Source organism: Canis lupus, chromosome 9, assembly GCF_048164855.1.
Source record: "Canis lupus baileyi chromosome 9, mCanLup2.hap1, whole genome shotgun sequence".
Lineage (NCBI taxonomy): Eukaryota > Metazoa > Chordata > Mammalia > Carnivora > Canidae > Canis > Canis lupus.
In genome coordinates, this window is record NC_132846.1 from 72,624,006 (window position 1) to 72,641,943 (window position 17,938).

At 40.1% G+C, this 17,938-nt stretch overlaps 1 protein-coding gene across 12 annotated transcripts in view; it reads left to right on the forward strand.

The window, feature by feature from the left end:
* Positions 1–17,938, forward strand: part of MARK3 (microtubule affinity regulating kinase 3) — a 121,215-nt gene that overhangs the window by 17,634 nt on the left and 85,643 nt on the right. For 11 of the 12 annotated variants that reach the window (XM_072840050.1, XM_072840047.1, XM_072840049.1 and 8 more), the window contains exon 2: positions 9,258–9,449. The exons of the other annotated variant lie outside the window; for it this stretch is intronic. In XM_072840050.1, coding sequence (XP_072696151.1) covers positions 9,258–9,449 — 192 coding nt within the window. The remainder of the gene's footprint in view (positions 1–9,257; positions 9,450–17,938) is intronic. 12 annotated transcript variants of the gene reach the window in all.

Consider the following 17,938-nt stretch of genomic DNA (forward strand, 5'->3'; position numbering starts at 1 on the left):
TGTGGGGCTTGATTTTTGGACCCCCTGGATCATGACCTGAGCTGAAGGCAGATGCTTAAACGATGGAGCCACCCAGGCAACCCAGGATTGACACTCTATGACTTTCCTATATATATCATAAGGCAGTGCTAGCAAGAGTAATCATGTTGTACATTACTTCTTTTTTTTTTTTTTTTTTAAAGATTTTTATTTATTTATGATAGTCACACACAGAGAGAGTGAGAGAGGCAGAGACACAGGCAGAGGGAGAAGCAGGCTCCATACACCGGGAGCCTGACGTGGGATTCGATCCCGGGTCTCCAGGATCGCGCCCTGAGCCAAAGGCAGGCGCTAAACCGCTGCGCCACCCAGGGATCCCTACATTACTTCTTTACTGTAAAACTAGAAGTTTGTACCTTTTGACTATCTTCCTCCAATTTTCCCTTCCCCTATCCATTACTTCTGGTAACCATAACTATGATTTCTTTTTCTATGAGTTTGGGTTTCTTTGTTTTGTTTGTTTTGCTTTTGGATTCTATGTGTGAGACTGTATAGCATTTTTCTGACTTATTTCACTAGCATAATGCCTTTGAGATTTATCCATGTTGTTGCAAATGGTAAGATTTCATTATTTTTTATGGCTGAATAATATTCCACTGTGTATATATACCACAGCTTTTTTATCCATTTGTTTATTGACACTCAAGTTGTTTCCATGTCTCGTCTCTTGTGCATAATGCTGCTATGAACTTGAGGATGCAGATATCTTTTTGAGGTAGTGTTTTTGTCAACTTTAGGTATATACCCAAAAGTGAAATTGCTGCATCATGTGGTGGTTCTCTTTTTAATTTTTTGATAATTGTCCATACTGTGTTCCATAGTGGTTGTACAATTTACAATCCCACCAGTGCACAAGGGTTTTCTTTTTTTCTATATCCATGCCAGCATTTGTCTTTTTTTAAAAAGATTTATTTATTTATTTAAGGGGGGAGGGGCAGAGGGAGAGGGAGAAAGTCTTAAGCAGACTCTGCACCTGACATGGGGCTCAGTCTTACCACCCTGAGATCATGATGTGAGCCAAAACCCAAGAATCCAATCCTTAACTGACTGCACCACCCAGGCACCCCAGCATTTGTCTTTTTGATGATAGCCACTCTGACAGGCATGAGCTGATAATCTTGTGGTTCTAATTTGCATTTCCCTAATGACTAGTGATGTTGAGCATCGTTTTATGTACCTGTTAGCCTGTTGTGTATCTTTAGAGAAATCTCCATTCAAGTCTTTTGCCCATTATTTAATTGGGTTCTTTGTTTTTTGCTGTTGAGTTGCAGGAGTTCTTCATATGTTTTTGGATATTAACCTCTTACCAAATTTATGGTTTCAAATATTTTCCCGTGCTATAGGTTATCTTTTCACTTCATTGATGGTTTCTTTTGCTATGCAGAAGCTTTTTATTTTTATTTATTTTTTAAAGATTTTTATTTATTCATGAGAGACACACAGAGAGAGGCAGAGACACAGGCAGAGGGAGAAGCAGGCTCCACGCAGGGAGCCCAACGTGGGACTCCATCCTGGGTCTTCAGGATCACGCCCTGGGCTGAAAGCAGTGCTAAACCGCTGAGCCACCTGGGCTACCCTGCCTTAGGTATCCTATCCAAAAAATCATTACTGAGACCCATGTCCAGGTTGTTCCTATGTTTTCTTCTAGGAGTTTCATGGTTGCAGGTCTTACATTTTAGTTTTAACTTATTTCAAGTTAATTTTTGTGAGTGATATAGGTTATAAGGGTCCAATTTCTTTCTTTTATGTATGAGTACCTAATTATCCCAGCATCATGTATTGAAGAGACTGTCTTTTCTCCATTGAGTGTTCTTGGCTCCTTTGTCAAATATTAGTTGACTGTATATACTTAGGTTTCTTTCTGGGTTCTCAGTTATGTTCTCTTGGTCTATTTACTTTTATGCCATTATCATGCCATTATCATACTGTTTATTTTCATAATGTTTCTTTATAGTATGGCTTGAAATCAGGGGTTGTGATACCTCTTGCTTTTTTTTTTTTTTAACGATTTATTTATTTATTCATGATAGACATAGAGAGAGAGAGAGAGAGAGAGAGAGGCACAGAGACACAGGAGGAGGGAGAAGCAGGCTCCACGCTGGGAGCCTGACGCGGGACTCGATCCTGGGACTCCAAGATCACACCCTGGGCCAAAGGCAGGCGCTAAACCGCTGAGCCACCCAGGGATCCCTCTTGCTTTTTTTTTTTTTTTTTCTCACTATATTTTTGGCTGTTTGAGATCTTTTGTGGTTCCATATAAATTTTAGGAGTGTTTTTTTGTACTTCTATAAAAATGCTATTGGAATCTTGATCTAGATTGCATTAAATCTGTAGATGGCTATTAGTGGCATTAACATTTTAACAATATTAATTCTTCCAACCCATGAACACAGGGTATTTATTTGTATTGTCTTCAATTTCTTTCATCAGGGTCTTAGAGTTTTCAGTATAGAGATCTTTTACCTACTTAATTTATTCTTAAGTATTTTATTCTTTTTGATGCTTTTGTAAATGGGATCAATTTCTTTCTTTTTTTTTTTTAATTTTTATTTATTTATGATAGTCACAGAGAGAGAGAGGCGCAGAGACACAGGCAGAGGGAGAAGCAGGCTTCATGCACCGGGAGCCCGACGTGGGATTTGATCCCGGGTCTCCAGGATCGCGCCCTGGGCCAAAGGCAGGCGCCAAACCGCTGCGCCACCCAGGGATCCCCTCTCTCTCTCTCTCAAATGAATAAATAAAGTATTCTTCAAAAAATTTATTTATTTATTTATTTATTTATTTATTTATTTATTTATTTATTTATTTTTTAAATTTTATTTATTTATGATAGTCACAGAGAGAGACAGAGAGGCAGAGACATAGGCAGAGGGAGAAGCAGGCTCCATGCAGGGAGCCTGACATGGGATTCGATCCTGGGTCTCCAGGATCGCACCCTGGGCCAAAGGCAGGTGCTAAACCACTGTGCCACTCAGGGATCCCAAAAAATTTATTTTTAAGTAATCTCTATACCCAACATGGGACTCAAACTCACAACACCTGAGATCAAGAGTCTTATGCTGTACCTACTGAGCCAGCCAAGCACCCTTAGATGTTTTTTAATTTAAGGACTTCATGTTAAGGAAACATCAAACTAAATATACTGAGTTTATCTCTATTGTAATTTAACAAACATCAGGTATTTCCATCTGTTGTATGAGTTTATAGTCTGATGGGGGAAATATAAGTTTCTTTTTGCTTTGTGTTATGATTGTTTATTTGCATGAGTGTGTATTAGTTTAGGTTGAGTTATACTGTGGTAACATATACACAGCCGAAATCTTAATGGTTTGACACAGTAACAACCCTTGTTTACACAATTTCCCTGAATGCTCATTGGCTTCATGAAGATTGACTTCACTGCCCAGGCCAATTTGGGCTTGTGGCCTTCTGTCTTTGGGCAATGCTCAGGATATAGAAAAGCAGAAAATGGTTTGTGGAGTCAAGCACTGGCAGTTAATGCTTCTGATGGGAATGACTTGTCATATTCACTTGTATGTTATTGGCTAAACTTAAGCACATGGCTGTGCCAGCCAACTCAAGTGAAGGAAGAGTATAAGTCAGTGGAATCCTCTACAAACTCAGAAGCAAGAGCCAATCTGGTGGATAACAGTATTGTCTATAAGAAGGTAGCATAACAGGTAGATACAAAGTACATCTGGAGCAGGAAGGAAAAGAAAAAAAAATCTGATGAGATGCAGGAAGAGTGATGGAAGGCTTCATAAAGATGGTGACAAATGTTCCAAAAGTAAGGGAATGAGTAAGGTTTTCTTAGGTTTGAAGAGAAGAAAGCTCAAACTGAGTAGGGTTTTCTTAGGTTTGAAGAGAAGCAAGCTCAAACTGAGGGACCATGCTAGAGAATAGTAGATAATATAGCTGGAAAGGAGGAATAGATAGATCACAGAGGGCCTCAAATTTATTTCCCATTCATTCAGCAACAATGTATTGCATGGCTACTCAGTGGTAGTCCCTACTCCCAAATTCTAGGAATATTTGATAATGAACAAAGCAGATAAAAATGTCTTGTCTTGTCTTTCTGAAGGTTACATCTAGTGGATGCTAAGGAGTCACTCTTTTATTCTAAGTAGGTTGGAGTAAGAGTAAGCAGTGGTATAAACTGGATGCCTATGCATTTATTTTTAAGGTTGTTTTTTTGTTGTTGTTTATTTGAGAGAGAGCAAACGAGAGCACAAGCAGGTGGAGAGGGAGAGGGACAAGCAGCCTCTCCGATGAGCAGGGAGCCCGATGTGGGGCTCAATCTTGGGACTCGGGAGTCATGACCTGAGCTTAGTTAACCAGATTCTTAACACTGACCCATCCAGGTGCCCTGATACTTATGCATCTTAAGATTCTTTTAATAGTCCTATTTTATGTGTAATAGAAGACAGTTGATTTGCACATAAGTTAATATTTTGTCCATTTGATTATGTCCCACTCTAGAAAACTTGATGCATGAAAAGTTGAATTTTTAAAACATATAAATTAGAAAATATGTTTATACTACAAAAGCTTTTTTCTTTTTTTAAGAGTTTGTTTATTCATGGGAGACACACACACACACAGAGGCAGAGACACAGAGGGAGAAGCAGGCTCCATGCAGGGAGCCCGATGTGGGACTCGATCCTGGGTCTCGAGGATTATGCCCTGGGCTGAAGGAGGTGCTAAGCCACTGAGCCACCAAAAAACAAACAAACAAACAAACAAACAAACAAACAAACAAAAAAAACCACTGAGCCACCGAGGTTGCCCTTTTTTTTTTTTTAAGATTTTATATATTCATTCAGGAGAGAGACAGTGAGAGAGAGGCAGGGATATAGGCAGGGGGAGAAGCAGGCCTCCATGCAGGGAACCCTATGTGGGACTCAATCCTGGGACTCCAGGATCACTCCCTAGGCCGAAGGCAGGCACCAAACTGCTGAGCCACCCAGGTGTCCCTACAAAAGCTTTTTTTTTTTCTTTTTTTTCTTTTTTAAAGATTTATTTATTTATTCAGAGGGAGAAAGAGAGGCAGAGACACAGGCAGAGGGAGAAGCAGGCTCCATGCAGGGAGCCCGACGTGGGACTCGATCCCAGGTCTCCAGGATCACGCCCCGAGCCAAAGGCAGCGCCAAACCGCTGTGCCACCAGGGCTGCCCTACAAAAGCTTTCTTAATCCAAATTTTGGCTGGTAGTATAATATTAATGACCGTATTTTCATTGTGTAAATAGTAAAGCCACTTGACACATAGCTTATGGAGACAGAGATTTTGTTTTTATGCACTGCTGTTTCTAGTACCCAAAACAGAGCCTGACACATACATATACAGATATGAAATCTACTATATGTCATCACATCAGTAAATATTTGAATAAATGGATAGAAAAAAAGTTCTATTTGGAAGATAGAAATTTCCCGTAATCTGACCATCTGACACTATAATGATAGTATTGTGTTACCATGTAATAATCATTCTAATATTAAGTCCTTGTTCTGTGCCAGGTGCTGTTGTAAGATCTAAGGAATAATAAATTACCTGTTTTTGTGAAACCTAAATCTCATTTGGAAATAAACATATAACAAACATCCTAATAATAATAATAACAATAATAATAATTGTTACTATTGTAAGATTTATTTGAGAGTGTGAGTGCATACATGTTTTTGTGGGCTGGAGAGCATAGGAACAGGGGGAGAGAATCTTCAGGTAGGCTCCCTGCTGAGCTTGGAGCCTGATGGGAGGCTTGATCCCATGATCCATGAGAAAACAAGAATGGATACTTAACCAACTGAGCCACCCAAGCGCCCCACCAAAATTCTTTTAAAACCCTAGTCCAGTTGATTTACGAAATTTGAATGACAGCAGCACGTGTTTTGTTTACAAGTGTACCTGCTTTGTGTGAAGTCCTATTGCCATAACTTTGCTGTTTTAGATTTTTCTTTGATAAACAGATCCTCATTTATAAATAGGCTATTTCTCCAAAGTTCTTTTTTTTTCTTTTTTAAGATTTTATTTATTCATGAGAGACACAGAGAGAGAGAGTGAGTGAGTGAGAGAGAGGCAGAGACACAGGCAGAGGAAGAAGCAGGCTCCACACAGGGAGCCTAATGCGGGACTCGATCCGCAGGCTCCACACAGGGAGCCTAATGCGGGAGCCTAATGCGGGTCTCCAGGATCACACCCCGGGCTGAAGGCAGCGCTAAACCACTGGGCCATCGGGGCTACCCCAAAGTTCTTATTTGGAAATTAGAATGCTTTTTGTTATATGAATAGTACTACAAATTACTTAGATTTGTAACTGGTTCATAAAAGCCCACTTTACTTAAAATATACATTTACAATAAAAACATAAAAATTGTTTGCATACAGTGTTACGTGATAAACAGAAGTGAACCTATCCTAAAACCTGGTATGTGAAGGAGAAATATTTAATTAGAGGAATATGAGAAAGTAGATGGGGGAAAACAAAGAGAGAAAGTAAATGGAGGTTAACAGGGAAATTCTGTAAACCATCTTTGAAGACTTCAGAAGCTAATGGCACAAATTCGTAAGCTTTCAGGTTAAAACACTTGTTTTTCCTTTTTCCTTGATATGTGTATTATGATGTAGTTTTTTTATGTTTATCAGCTGGATTCAGGCTTGTTTTGATTTATAGGTAGTGAGAGAACAGAAGAAAGAAGGGACATTTTCCTGGATTAAAAGAAAAAAGAGGGATCCCTGGGTGGCGCAGCGGTTTGGCGCCTGCCTTTGGCCCAGGGCGCGATCCTGGAGACCCAGGATCGAATCCCACGTCGGGCTCCCGGTGCATGGAGCCTGCTTCTCCCTCTGCCTATGTCTCTGCCTCTCTCTCTCTCTCTGTGACTATCATAAATAAATAAAAATTAAAAAAAAATAAAAGAAAAAAGAATGAAGATTTCAAGTGTATGTATGGGTATTGGGAGAGAGAGAGCAGTGCCCTGAAAGGCAGGCAGTGGGCCATGGCATCCTTTGAGCATGTGTGGGGCAAAAGGCAGCATGAGGCAGCTGAATGCTTATACATACACCTGTTGGGTGTTTGTAATTCTAGTACATTTGTATTTAATAAGGTTAGAAGTATATGTGATTTATTTTATGGAGCATATTGAGTACTTTATTCATCTAACAAGCATTTACCAAGGACCACATAGTCTGGCTGGTTTCTTCTTTTTCTAAGTTTTAATTCCAGTTAACATACAGTGTTATATTAGTTTCAGGGGTACAATATAGTGATTAATCTATCCCATACATGGCCCGGTGTTCATTGAGACAAGTGTGTGCTTTAATCCTTGTCACCTATTTCCCCCATTCTTCTATCTACCTCTTCCCCAGTAACCATCAGTTCTTTATAGTTAAGGGTCTGTTTTTTTGGTGTGTCGCACTCTTTTTTCCCCTTTGCTCATTTGTTTTGTTTCTGAAATTCCACATATGAGGGACACCTGGGTGGCTCAGCAGTTGAGCGTCTGCCTTCAGCTCAGGTCCTGATCCCAGGATCCAGAATTGAGTCCTGCATTGGGCTCCCTGTGAGGAGCCTGCTTCTCCCTTTGCCTATGTCTCTGCGTCTCTCTCTATCTCTGTGTGTCTCATGAATAAATAAATAAATCTTTAAAAAAAAATTCCACATGAGTGAAATCATACAGTATTTGTCTTGTTCTTCCTGACTTTGCTTAGCATTCATTATACCCTCTAGATCCATCCATATTGCAAATGGCAAGATTTCATTCCCTTTCTTTTCATTCCTTTTTTATGGGTGAATAATATTCCATTGTGTGTGTATGTGTGTGCCTCCTTTTAAAATTTGTTTGTTCGTTTATTTATTTAGTGAGCATGAGAGGGGGATGGGCAGAGGTAGAGGGAGAAGCCAACTCCCTGCTGAGCAGGGAGCCCAACATGTAGCTCAATCCCAGGATCCTGAGATCATGACCTGAGCTGAAGGCAGACACTTAACTGACTGACCTATCCAGGCACCCCTGTATCTCCTTTATTCATCAATCAATGGACATTTGGGCTGTTTCCATATTTTGGCTGTTGTAAGTAATGCTACTATAAACATAGGGATGCATGGATGTCTTTCAAGTAGTGCTTTTGTATTTTTGTATTTTGAGTGTAAATACCCAGTAGTGTGGATCATAGGGTAGTTCTATTTTCAACTTTCTGAGGAACCTCCAGCCTATTCTCCAGAGTGTTGCTCCAGTACTCATTCCCACCAACAGTGCATGAAGGTTCCCCTTTCTTTTTTAAAGATTTTTATTTATTTATTCATGAAAGACACACACACACACAGAGAGAGAGAGAGAGAGAGAGAGAGGCAGAGACACAGGCAGAGGGAGAAGCAGGCTCCATGCAGGGAACCCAACATGGGACTCGATCCTGGGACTCCAGGATCACGCCCTGGGCCGAAGGCGGGTGCCAAACCGCTGAGCCACCCAGGGATCCCCAAGTTTCCCCTTTCTCCATATCCTTGCCAACACCTGTTTTTTCTTGTGTTGTTGATTTTAGCCTTCTGACAGGTGTGAGGTGATACCACATTGTGGTTTTAATTCGCACTTCCCTGATGATGAGTGATAATGAGCTTCATTTCTGTATGTCTTTGGAGAAATGTCTTTTTTTTTTTTTTTTTAAGATTTTATTTTTTCATGAGAGAGAGAGACGTGGGGGTGGGGGGTAGAGACATAGGCAGAGGGAGAAGCAGGCTTCTCATAGGACTCGATCCCAGACCCGGGGATCACACCCTGAGCCGAAGGCAGGCGCCCAACCACTGAGCCACCCAGGCATCCCTTTCTTTGGATTTCTTACTAAAAAGTGATGTGGCCTTGAATAAATCACAAAAGTATCCTCCTCTGGTCAAGGATCATATGTGCAGATGCATTTAGTAGCTTACGGAGAAGTTATATTCTTTAAGACAGTAAAGCAGTATTGTTACTCCTATTCTGTGTTGTAGCCACATACAGAAAATACCTCATTTTCTTCTGAACATCTACTTCAACCCTTGATATTTTTCTTCTTAGGATTTGCTTGTTTTCCTTATAAATTTAGATTATATGGGCAAATTCCTTTAAAGTGCTAGATGCATTAAGATTACAATTTAAAGCAGTAATGTTTTGTTTTTTCAACTAGGGGCTCTTAAAATTTGGCAAGTACCATGTGTTCTCTCATTTCCTTATTTCTGTATATGTTATATTGTAGCACACGTCACATGGAGATGGGCGGCAAGAAGTTACCTCTCGCACTGGGCGCTCTGGAGCTAGGTGTAGAAACTCTATAGCTTCCTGTGCTGATGAACAACCTCACATCGGAAACTACAGACTATTGAAAACAATCGGCAAGGGGAATTTTGCAAAAGTGAAATTGGCAAGACACATCCTTACAGGCAGAGAGGTAAATATTAAGTCTAATTTCTGTTAAAACACTTGCTCTCTTTAAGTCCATGTGAGAGAAAGAGGAAGATAATGTATGTATTTGGGTTAATTTCTAAGCTATTTAAATATTGTTTTTAAGAACAAGAAACTTACATACTAATTATCTGGGAATTGTTTTGCTTTCCCATTTCTTTAAATGAAGTGTAAGTATTGCATTGAGTTTGAATGAGTTTTAAAAAAGGGTAGTTTTTTTTTTTTTTTTTTTTTTCAGTGTAAACCTCCGCCATCAAGAGTAAAAATTGTTCTGAGCTTCATGTGTAAGCTCAGTGTACTTGCAAATCAATAATGTTTTTATAGATTTTTATCTTCCAGAAGTTTCTTCATTTCCCCAAATAAACTTCTTTCATAGCTATGTTTTTTATTAGTTGTTGTGTAGGAAGGTATATGCTTTCCTAACCTTTGTGGTGATTGACTTTCTGCTTAACAATATTCTGTATTTATCAAGAATACCTTGGTTAAAAATACTAAATTGACTCCCTCATCTTCTATGTGTGCAATACAGAACCTGTTTTGCTTCTTTGACTTTTTCCATTTAGATCTTTATGCCTGCTCTTCCCTCTGCCTGAAATACATTTCACCCTTTTGTGTAGGGATCGCTTCTGGGAAGGAGTTGTTGACAGATTCCCTTTTCCCAGGCATGGGACTCAGATTAAAAATCCTGATACTGGACGCCTGGATGGCTCAGCGGTTGAGCGTCTGCCTTTGTTTGGCCCAGGGCGTGATCCTGGATTCCCGGGATCAAGTCCCACATCGGGCTTCCTGTATGGAGCCTGCTTCTGCCTCTGCCTCTCTCTCTGTCTTTCATGAATAAATAAATAAAATCTTAAAAAGAAAAATCCTGATACTTCTCATATAGCATGCTTTACATTATACTGGAACTGCTTATTTACCCATCTTCCTCCTCTAGGCTTTAGGGTAGATGTCCATACTTTTTTTTTTTTTTTTTTTTTAAGATTTTATTTATTTATTCATGAGAGACACAGAGAGAGGCAGAGACACAGGCAGAGGGAGAAGCAGGCTTCATGCAGGGAGCCCAATGTGGGACTCGATCCCGGGACTCAAGGATCATGCCCTGGGCTGAAGGTGGCGCTAAACTGCTGAGCCACCCAGGGATTCCCCCAGATGTCCATACTTAACACGGTGTTTGGCACACAGTAGGTGGTTAATAAATACATGTTGAATGATTGTAATGGTTCTTTTGAAGCAAGCTTTTTAAAGAAATGTTTTCCCTGTATGAGAGCCTCCTAATAGGTATGCCAAGACAGTGTTACAGATGTGTCATAGTATTGATTCTTGCAGCCCACCATGCCTGGGACTGCTGGAACAAGACCCTGGGCCAGCCATTCTGTCACTAAGCAGCCTCTGTTTGCTGCAGTGTGCCTTACAGATATTCTCATTTTCTGTGTGTGCTTGGAGTTGAAGAAGGTTGGGAAGTACAGGTCTACACTCCCTGGAGTTACAGACTTTAACTAAAAGTTTGCCTCTTCATGTTTCATGTCAACTTTCACGTGACAAATCCCTATTTAGTACTCCTTGTTGAGATACCTGGGTTGCTTTTAGAATTAGGAAACAGCATGTGTGGGTGGGGCTTTCCTTGCTGTCCTTAAGTAAAGCTTTGTGAAACAGGGCAAAACCTCTTTAGTTTAAAAAAACAAAAAACAAACCTCTTTAGTTTAGTCCCCACCAGCTCTAAGTAGTTACTCTCCCAGTTTCCTTAGAAGGACAGCTGGTGGGTTGGGAGACAATGAGACAGATGGACCCTCTTCCCTACTCTCCCAAGCTGCAATTTGGCCTACTGTGTATATTAGATCTAGTAGGTTCTCTCTCTGGAAAGACTTGAATCTGATTAGCAGAATGGCTTAATTTAAAATTTTTGTTTGTTTTTAACTTTAAATTAAACAATTCTTGGGTTTTTTTTTCTCCCCTATTGTAGGTATTACCCAGAATCATGGAAAATGTAAAGATATTTCTACTTTACAGAAATTCATTATGTAGGAAGTACAAGTTCCTTGAAATTTTTCTCTTTATTTTTATTTTATTTTATTTTATTTTTTTATTTATTTTTTTAATTTTTTAATTTATTTATGATAGGCACACAGCGAGAGAGAGAGAGGCAGAGACACAGGCAGAGGGAGAAGCAGGCTCCATGCACCGGGAGCCCGACGTGGGATTCGATCCCGGGTCTCCAGGATCGCGCCCTGGGCCAAAGGCAGGCGCTAAACCGCTGCGCCACCCAGGGATCCCTATTTTATTTTTTAAAAAAGATTTTTATTTATTCATGAGAGACAGAGAGAGGTAGAGAGACTGGCAGAGACATAGGCAGAGGGAGGAGAAGCACGCTCCATGCAAGGAGCCTGACGCAGGACTTCAATCCCGGGACTCTGGGGATCACGCCCTAAGCCAGAGGCAGACACTCAACCACTGAGCCACCCCAGTGTCCCAAAATTTCTCTCTTTAAAGAGGATCACTTTCAGCAGTTTGGTGTAGATTCCCAGTTTTTTGTATAAATAATAACTTTTTGTTTACTTTAACAAAAAGAGACTCGTGGACATAACGGTAATTTTCTTAGCAACATACTTGACCATGTCTGCATCTTAGTGCTCATAGATCTGACACATTCTATTTCCAGTGTGTGCTGGTGCCATGGTTTATCCCCTATTGGTGGATATTGAGTGGTTTCTGATTTTTTATGCTCCTGTAAACATTTGCAGTGAACATTCCTTAACATAACTCTTTACTCTTGAAAAGAGTGTTTCTGTAGGGTAAATTCCTAGAAGTGGGTGTTCTGGGTCAAAAAAGATGAATATTTGACATTGTAATAGGTACTGCTAAATTACTTTTGAGAAAATGTCAGAGTACTTTATTCTACCAGATTGAATGAGAGTATCCATTTTTCTGTACCCTTACTAATACAATGTAGATAATTTTTACCTGGACAAAAAATTATGTTTTTTAATGCTTGCTTCCTTTTAATAACTAGATTGATGACATTTTCATGTATTTTCTTACTCATATTTGCTTTTTTTTTTTTTGTATATTTTTTTATTGGAGTTCGATTTGCCAACATATAGTATAACACCCAGTGCTCATCCCGTCTAGTGCCCCCCCTCAGTGCCTGTCACCCAGTCAGCCCATCCCCCCACCCACCTCCCCTTCCACTACCTCTTGTTCGTTTCCCAAAGTTAGGAGTCTCATGTTCTGTCTCCCTCTCTGATATTTCCCACTCATTTTCTCTCCTTTCCCCTTTAATCCCTATCACTATTTATATTCCCCAAATGAATGAAACCGTATAATGTTTGTCCTCCGATTGACTTACTTCACTCAGCGTAATACCCTCCAGTTCTATCCACGTTGAAGCAAATGGTGGATATTCGTCGTTTCTAATGGCTGAGTAATACTCCATTGTATATATAGACCACATCTTCTTTATCCATTCATCTTTTGGTGGACACTGAGGCTCCTTCCACAGTTAGGCTATTGTGGACATTGCTGCTATGAACATTGGGGTGCAGGTGTCTCAGTTTTTCACTCCATCTGTATCTTTAGGGTAGTAGTACAATTGCTGGGTCTTAGGGTAATTCTATTTTTAACTCTCTGAGGAAATTTCATATTTGCTTTTTTTTTATTTTATTTTTTTTTCATATTTGCTTTTAAAATAAGTTTCCCATTTGTATCCTTTATCCATTTTTTAAAAAAGATTTATTTATTTATTCATTCATTCATTTATTCATTCATGAGAAACAGAGAGAGGCAGAGGAGACAGAGAGAGAAACAGGCTCCATATAGGGAGCCCAATGTGGGACTCATTCCTAAGACCCTGGGATCATGCCCTGAGCCGAAGGGAGACGTTCAACCAGTGAGCCACTCGGGTGTCCCCATTTTCTTCTATTTTAAATCTTACTGATTGGGGCACCTGGGTGGCTCAGTCAGTTAAGCATCCAACTTGTGATTTTGTCTCAGGTCATGATCTCATGGTTGTGGAATTGAACTCCACTTCAGTCTCTGTGCTCAGCGTGGAGTCTTCTTCAGATTCTCTCTCTCTCTCTCTCTCTCTCTCAAATAAATAGATAAAAGTCTTTAAAGATAAATAAATCTGGGACACTTAGGTGGCTCAGCGGTTGAGCATTTGCCTTTGGTTCAGGGTGTGATCCCAGAGTTCCGGGATCAAGTCCCACATCGGGCTCCCTATGAGGAGCCTGCTTCTCCCTGTGCCTGTGTCTCTGCCTCTCTCTCTGTCTCTCATGAATAAATAAATAAAATCTTTCCTCCCCCCAAAATTGTAATGATTTAAACCTATTGCGTTTCATGCATCAGTCTGATCTGTTGGGTTTCATAACTTGGTGAGAAAGGTTTACTTTTTTCCAAGATCTAAAAAAATGGTTTTGTATCTTCTTCAAACACTCCTATGGCTCCCGTTTGAATGTTTTCATTCATTTGGTATATGTTTTAGGGAATTAGTATGAAGTGTAGCGATCAAACTTTTTTTTCCCATGTAGATTACTGCTTATCCTGGGATCATCTGTCCTTTCCCCCAGTTGAAGATACCTGCTTTATCACATGCCATATTCCCATATATATGTCTTTTTGTTTCTCTGATCTATTTATTTAGTGTCGTACCCATACTGTGGGAGTTTTATTACTGCTGCTTTGAATTGTACCTTTTGATGTTTTAGAGTAGGTTAAATGCTCTACAGATTATTATTTTTTAAAAACTTCATACCTCATCTTGCCATATACTGTGTTAGACTAATTTTAGAATCAAGATACCATGTTTCAAAAATAGTCTTACTGGAAATTCAGTAAGATTAATTTCGATTGGAATCAACTGGGGGAACAGGGTGGCTCAGTGGTTGAGCATCTGCCTTTGCCTCGGGTCGCAATCCTGGGGTCCTGGGATTGAGTCCCACATTGGGCTCCCTGCGGGGAGCCTGCTTCTCCCTCTGCCTATGTCTCTGCCTCTCTCTCTGTGTCTCTTATGAATAAATAAATAAAATCTTAAAAAAAAAAAAAGAGAATTAACTGAATTTATAAACTGATCTGGGGGAAATTTGCTATTTTAATGACATCAAGTCCTATATAGGAATATGAAGTGTGCTCAGTTTTGTTTTCAGGCTTTATAATTTTCTTCATCTACATTTTACATAATTCTTTTTTCTTTTTTAAGTTTTTTTTTTTTTTTTTATTCATAAGAGACACACACACAGAAAGAGTTAGGATCATGCCCTGGGCTGAAGGCGGCGCTAAACCTGGGCCACTGGGGCTTCCCGGTTTTGCATAATTCTTAAGTTCATTCCCAGGTATTTTAAAATTTTTATTGCTGATGTGAATGACATTTTTTCCTTAGCTGTTATGAATAATAAAATAACATTTGTATAATATCTTGTATCTGACCACCCTTTGAACTCACTCTCATTTTGGACATCAAAATTAAGCAAATTATATTATTTTTAAAATTACACATCATTTTTTCCTTTGAAGTACAGTTCTCTGAATTCTAACACATTTATAGATTCACGTTATCACCACTGTGATCAAGATACACAGAAGAGTAGCTACAGCTGTCAGACCATGCTGTTTTTTAAAGGATGGGCAAAATATCAGCATGTTTATGTGTGAATGGGAATAATCTGACAGAAAGGGGGAAAGTGGGGGGAGAGATTTGAGTGGGTGAGAGAGGATGGTGGAAGTGTTGTCCTTGATAATGTGGACAGTTCTTACATGGAAACAGGAGAAAGGTAGAGGGCACTGGCATTGGTGCAGCTCAGGGCTCTGTATGCTGGTGTGGGAGCTTGTGGAGGTTTTCTTCTCTTTGCAGCTATTTTTTCAGTAAAAGGGAAGAAGCAAGATCATCAGCTAAGAGTGTGATTGATTACCAAGGAGACAGGAGATATTAGAAATGTGAGAAGTTACAGTAATTCCTGGGCAAGCAGGAGACTTAATCGATTGGAGGAATGTGGTAGAATTGCCAGGTGGCCTGAAGGCTTCCCTGAGGTTAGTGATCGTGGATTTAAAGTGAGAATAGGGCGGCCCCGGTGGTGCAGCGGCTTACTGCCGCCTGCAGCCTGAGGTGTGATTCTGGAGACCCGGGATCGAGTCCCATGTTGAGCTCCTTGCATGGAGCCTGCTTCTCCCTCTGCCTGTGTCTCTGCCTCTCTTTCTCTCTGTGTCTCTCATGAATAAATAAATAAAATCTTTAAAAATAAATAAATAAAAATAAAGTGGGAATAGGCAGCATGGCTGGAAATTACTCCAGCAACATGCAGGTACCCAGACACAGGCATAGCATTTATACATATTGGGATTTTTTGTCACACTAAGTGTAGTGAATAGGAACAGCAGGGGCATTGATTGGGAATACCTCAGGGAGTGATTGCAGGACTACAGATTTGAGTAGGAAATATCTTGAGAGGGAAAACAAACCATAAGAAGGTGGTAGGACCAGTGGATTATGGATCCTGGAGAGTTTAGACAGTTATTGGAGCTCTAGACAAGTGGATTATGGATCCTGGAGAGTTTAGACAGTTATTGGAGCTCTAGACAGAGGGGAGGAAGAAAAGTGGAGAAGGTGATTAGAGAGTGGGAAGCCCAAATTAAGGTCAGAAAGGAGTTTTCCAGTACTGGTAATTCCAGAGATTGGAGAATATAAGTGGCTTAAGTGTGTGACTTCTTTTTTCTACTCCAGAAGCTTTGTAGACTCTTCATATTTATCCTTGCTATTCAGAAATTTCATAGTGAGGTACCAGGGAGTTCGTGTACATTGATTGTTCTTGGTTGTTCATTGAACCCTTTTAATTTGGAGATTCTTGTCTTTCAGTTCTAGAGAATTTTCTCATTTTATTATTTAAAAATCTTCATTCTGGGCAGCCCGGATGGCTCAGCCGGTTTAGTGGCGCCTGCAGCCCAGGGCGTGATCCTGAAGACCCCGGATTGAGTCCCATGTTGGGCTCCCTGCATGGAGCCTGCTTCTCCCTCTGCCTATGTCTTTGACTCTCTCTCTCTCCATTTCTCTCGTGAATAAATAAATAAAATATTTTTAAAAATAAAAAATAAAAAAAATAAAAAATAAAAAATAAAATAAAAATCTTCATTCTGTAATGCTTACAATCAGAGACTGGAACTCTTGGAAAAGAACCTTGACTTTTTTTTTTAATATTTTATTTATTTATTCATAGAGGCACAGAGAGAGAGAGAGAGGCAGAGACACAGGCAGAGGGAGAAGCAGGCTCCATGCAGGGAGCCTGATGTGGGACTTGATCCTGGGTCTCCAGGATCACACCTCAGGCTGCAGGCGGTGCTAAACCACTGCACCGTGGGGGCTGCCAGAACCTTGACTTTTTTGAGAAAAAAATCTGTTCTCCATATATATGTGTTTCTTTCTTTTTTTTTTTTTAATATATGTGTTTCTATTTTATTTTCTGGGCTGTGTCCTTAATTTCTTTTTTCTGTTAAATTTGTGTGTTTGTGTATCCTGGTGTATCCCCCCCTCCTTCCTCCCAGCTCTTCTGATTATTTTTCTGTGTAATATCCAGTGCTGGGGTTATGAATGCTGTTTGTTTTGTTAACTCCCTGTGAGAGTAGTAAAGGCTTTCCTCTTTTTTTTTTTTTTTTTTTTTTTAAATAGATTTTGCTCCCTGAACCATGTTTTTCTCTGGGGTCCTTTCTTGGCAACTGTTATACAGAGCCTTTCTTTGGAATCTGATAATCTCTCTGGTCATCTGTTTGCATTTCAGGTAGAACCCTCAGAAGCTGATCAAAACCTGGGTTTATATATGTAGGATATGTTTGACCATACAGCTTTCCTGTTGGGAGTTGTCTGGTGGTTTTATTTTATTGTAGTTCGCTAGATATCATGTCTTTAGATCTCTTCTCTGAGGCCGTTCCTTTTCTATAGACAAGAATCCTTTCTTCTGCCTAGGAGAAGCTGGTGGCCCAACTCAAGTTCTCAGTGGTAATCCGACACTTAATTTCCCCTTTTTCATCTCCAGGCCTGTCCTCTGCTGGGCTCATTGACCTTGAATCTCATCATCTCCACAGAAAACATTTTTAGTGTCTACAGAACCAGTGGTTTATTGGCTGGACTGGAGAGCAGCAGACATTCTATATACAGACCTGTGACCTTGCAATTAGCCCAGTAGTTCCACTGTTGCCTCTGGTGCCTCCCAACTTCCCAAGTTTGGAGCCCTTCCCAAGTTGTGCTAGGCAAATCATGTTTCTGGTTATGATTTTCTCTCCTCTCTTTGAGAAAATTATTGAATTGTCTTTTCCACTGTTGTCTTTTCACCTTGTTACTGTGCTGTTGTGCCTGTATGCCTTTACTGTCTGTCCTCCACGTTTAACTGGATGTGAGCTGTTAACCTGCTCATACCTGTGTCCTGTCTCCTGCACTGGAGGAGGCACCAGAGAGTAGGAAGGGGAAGGATTGGATCTGGCACCTCATTCACCATTTGT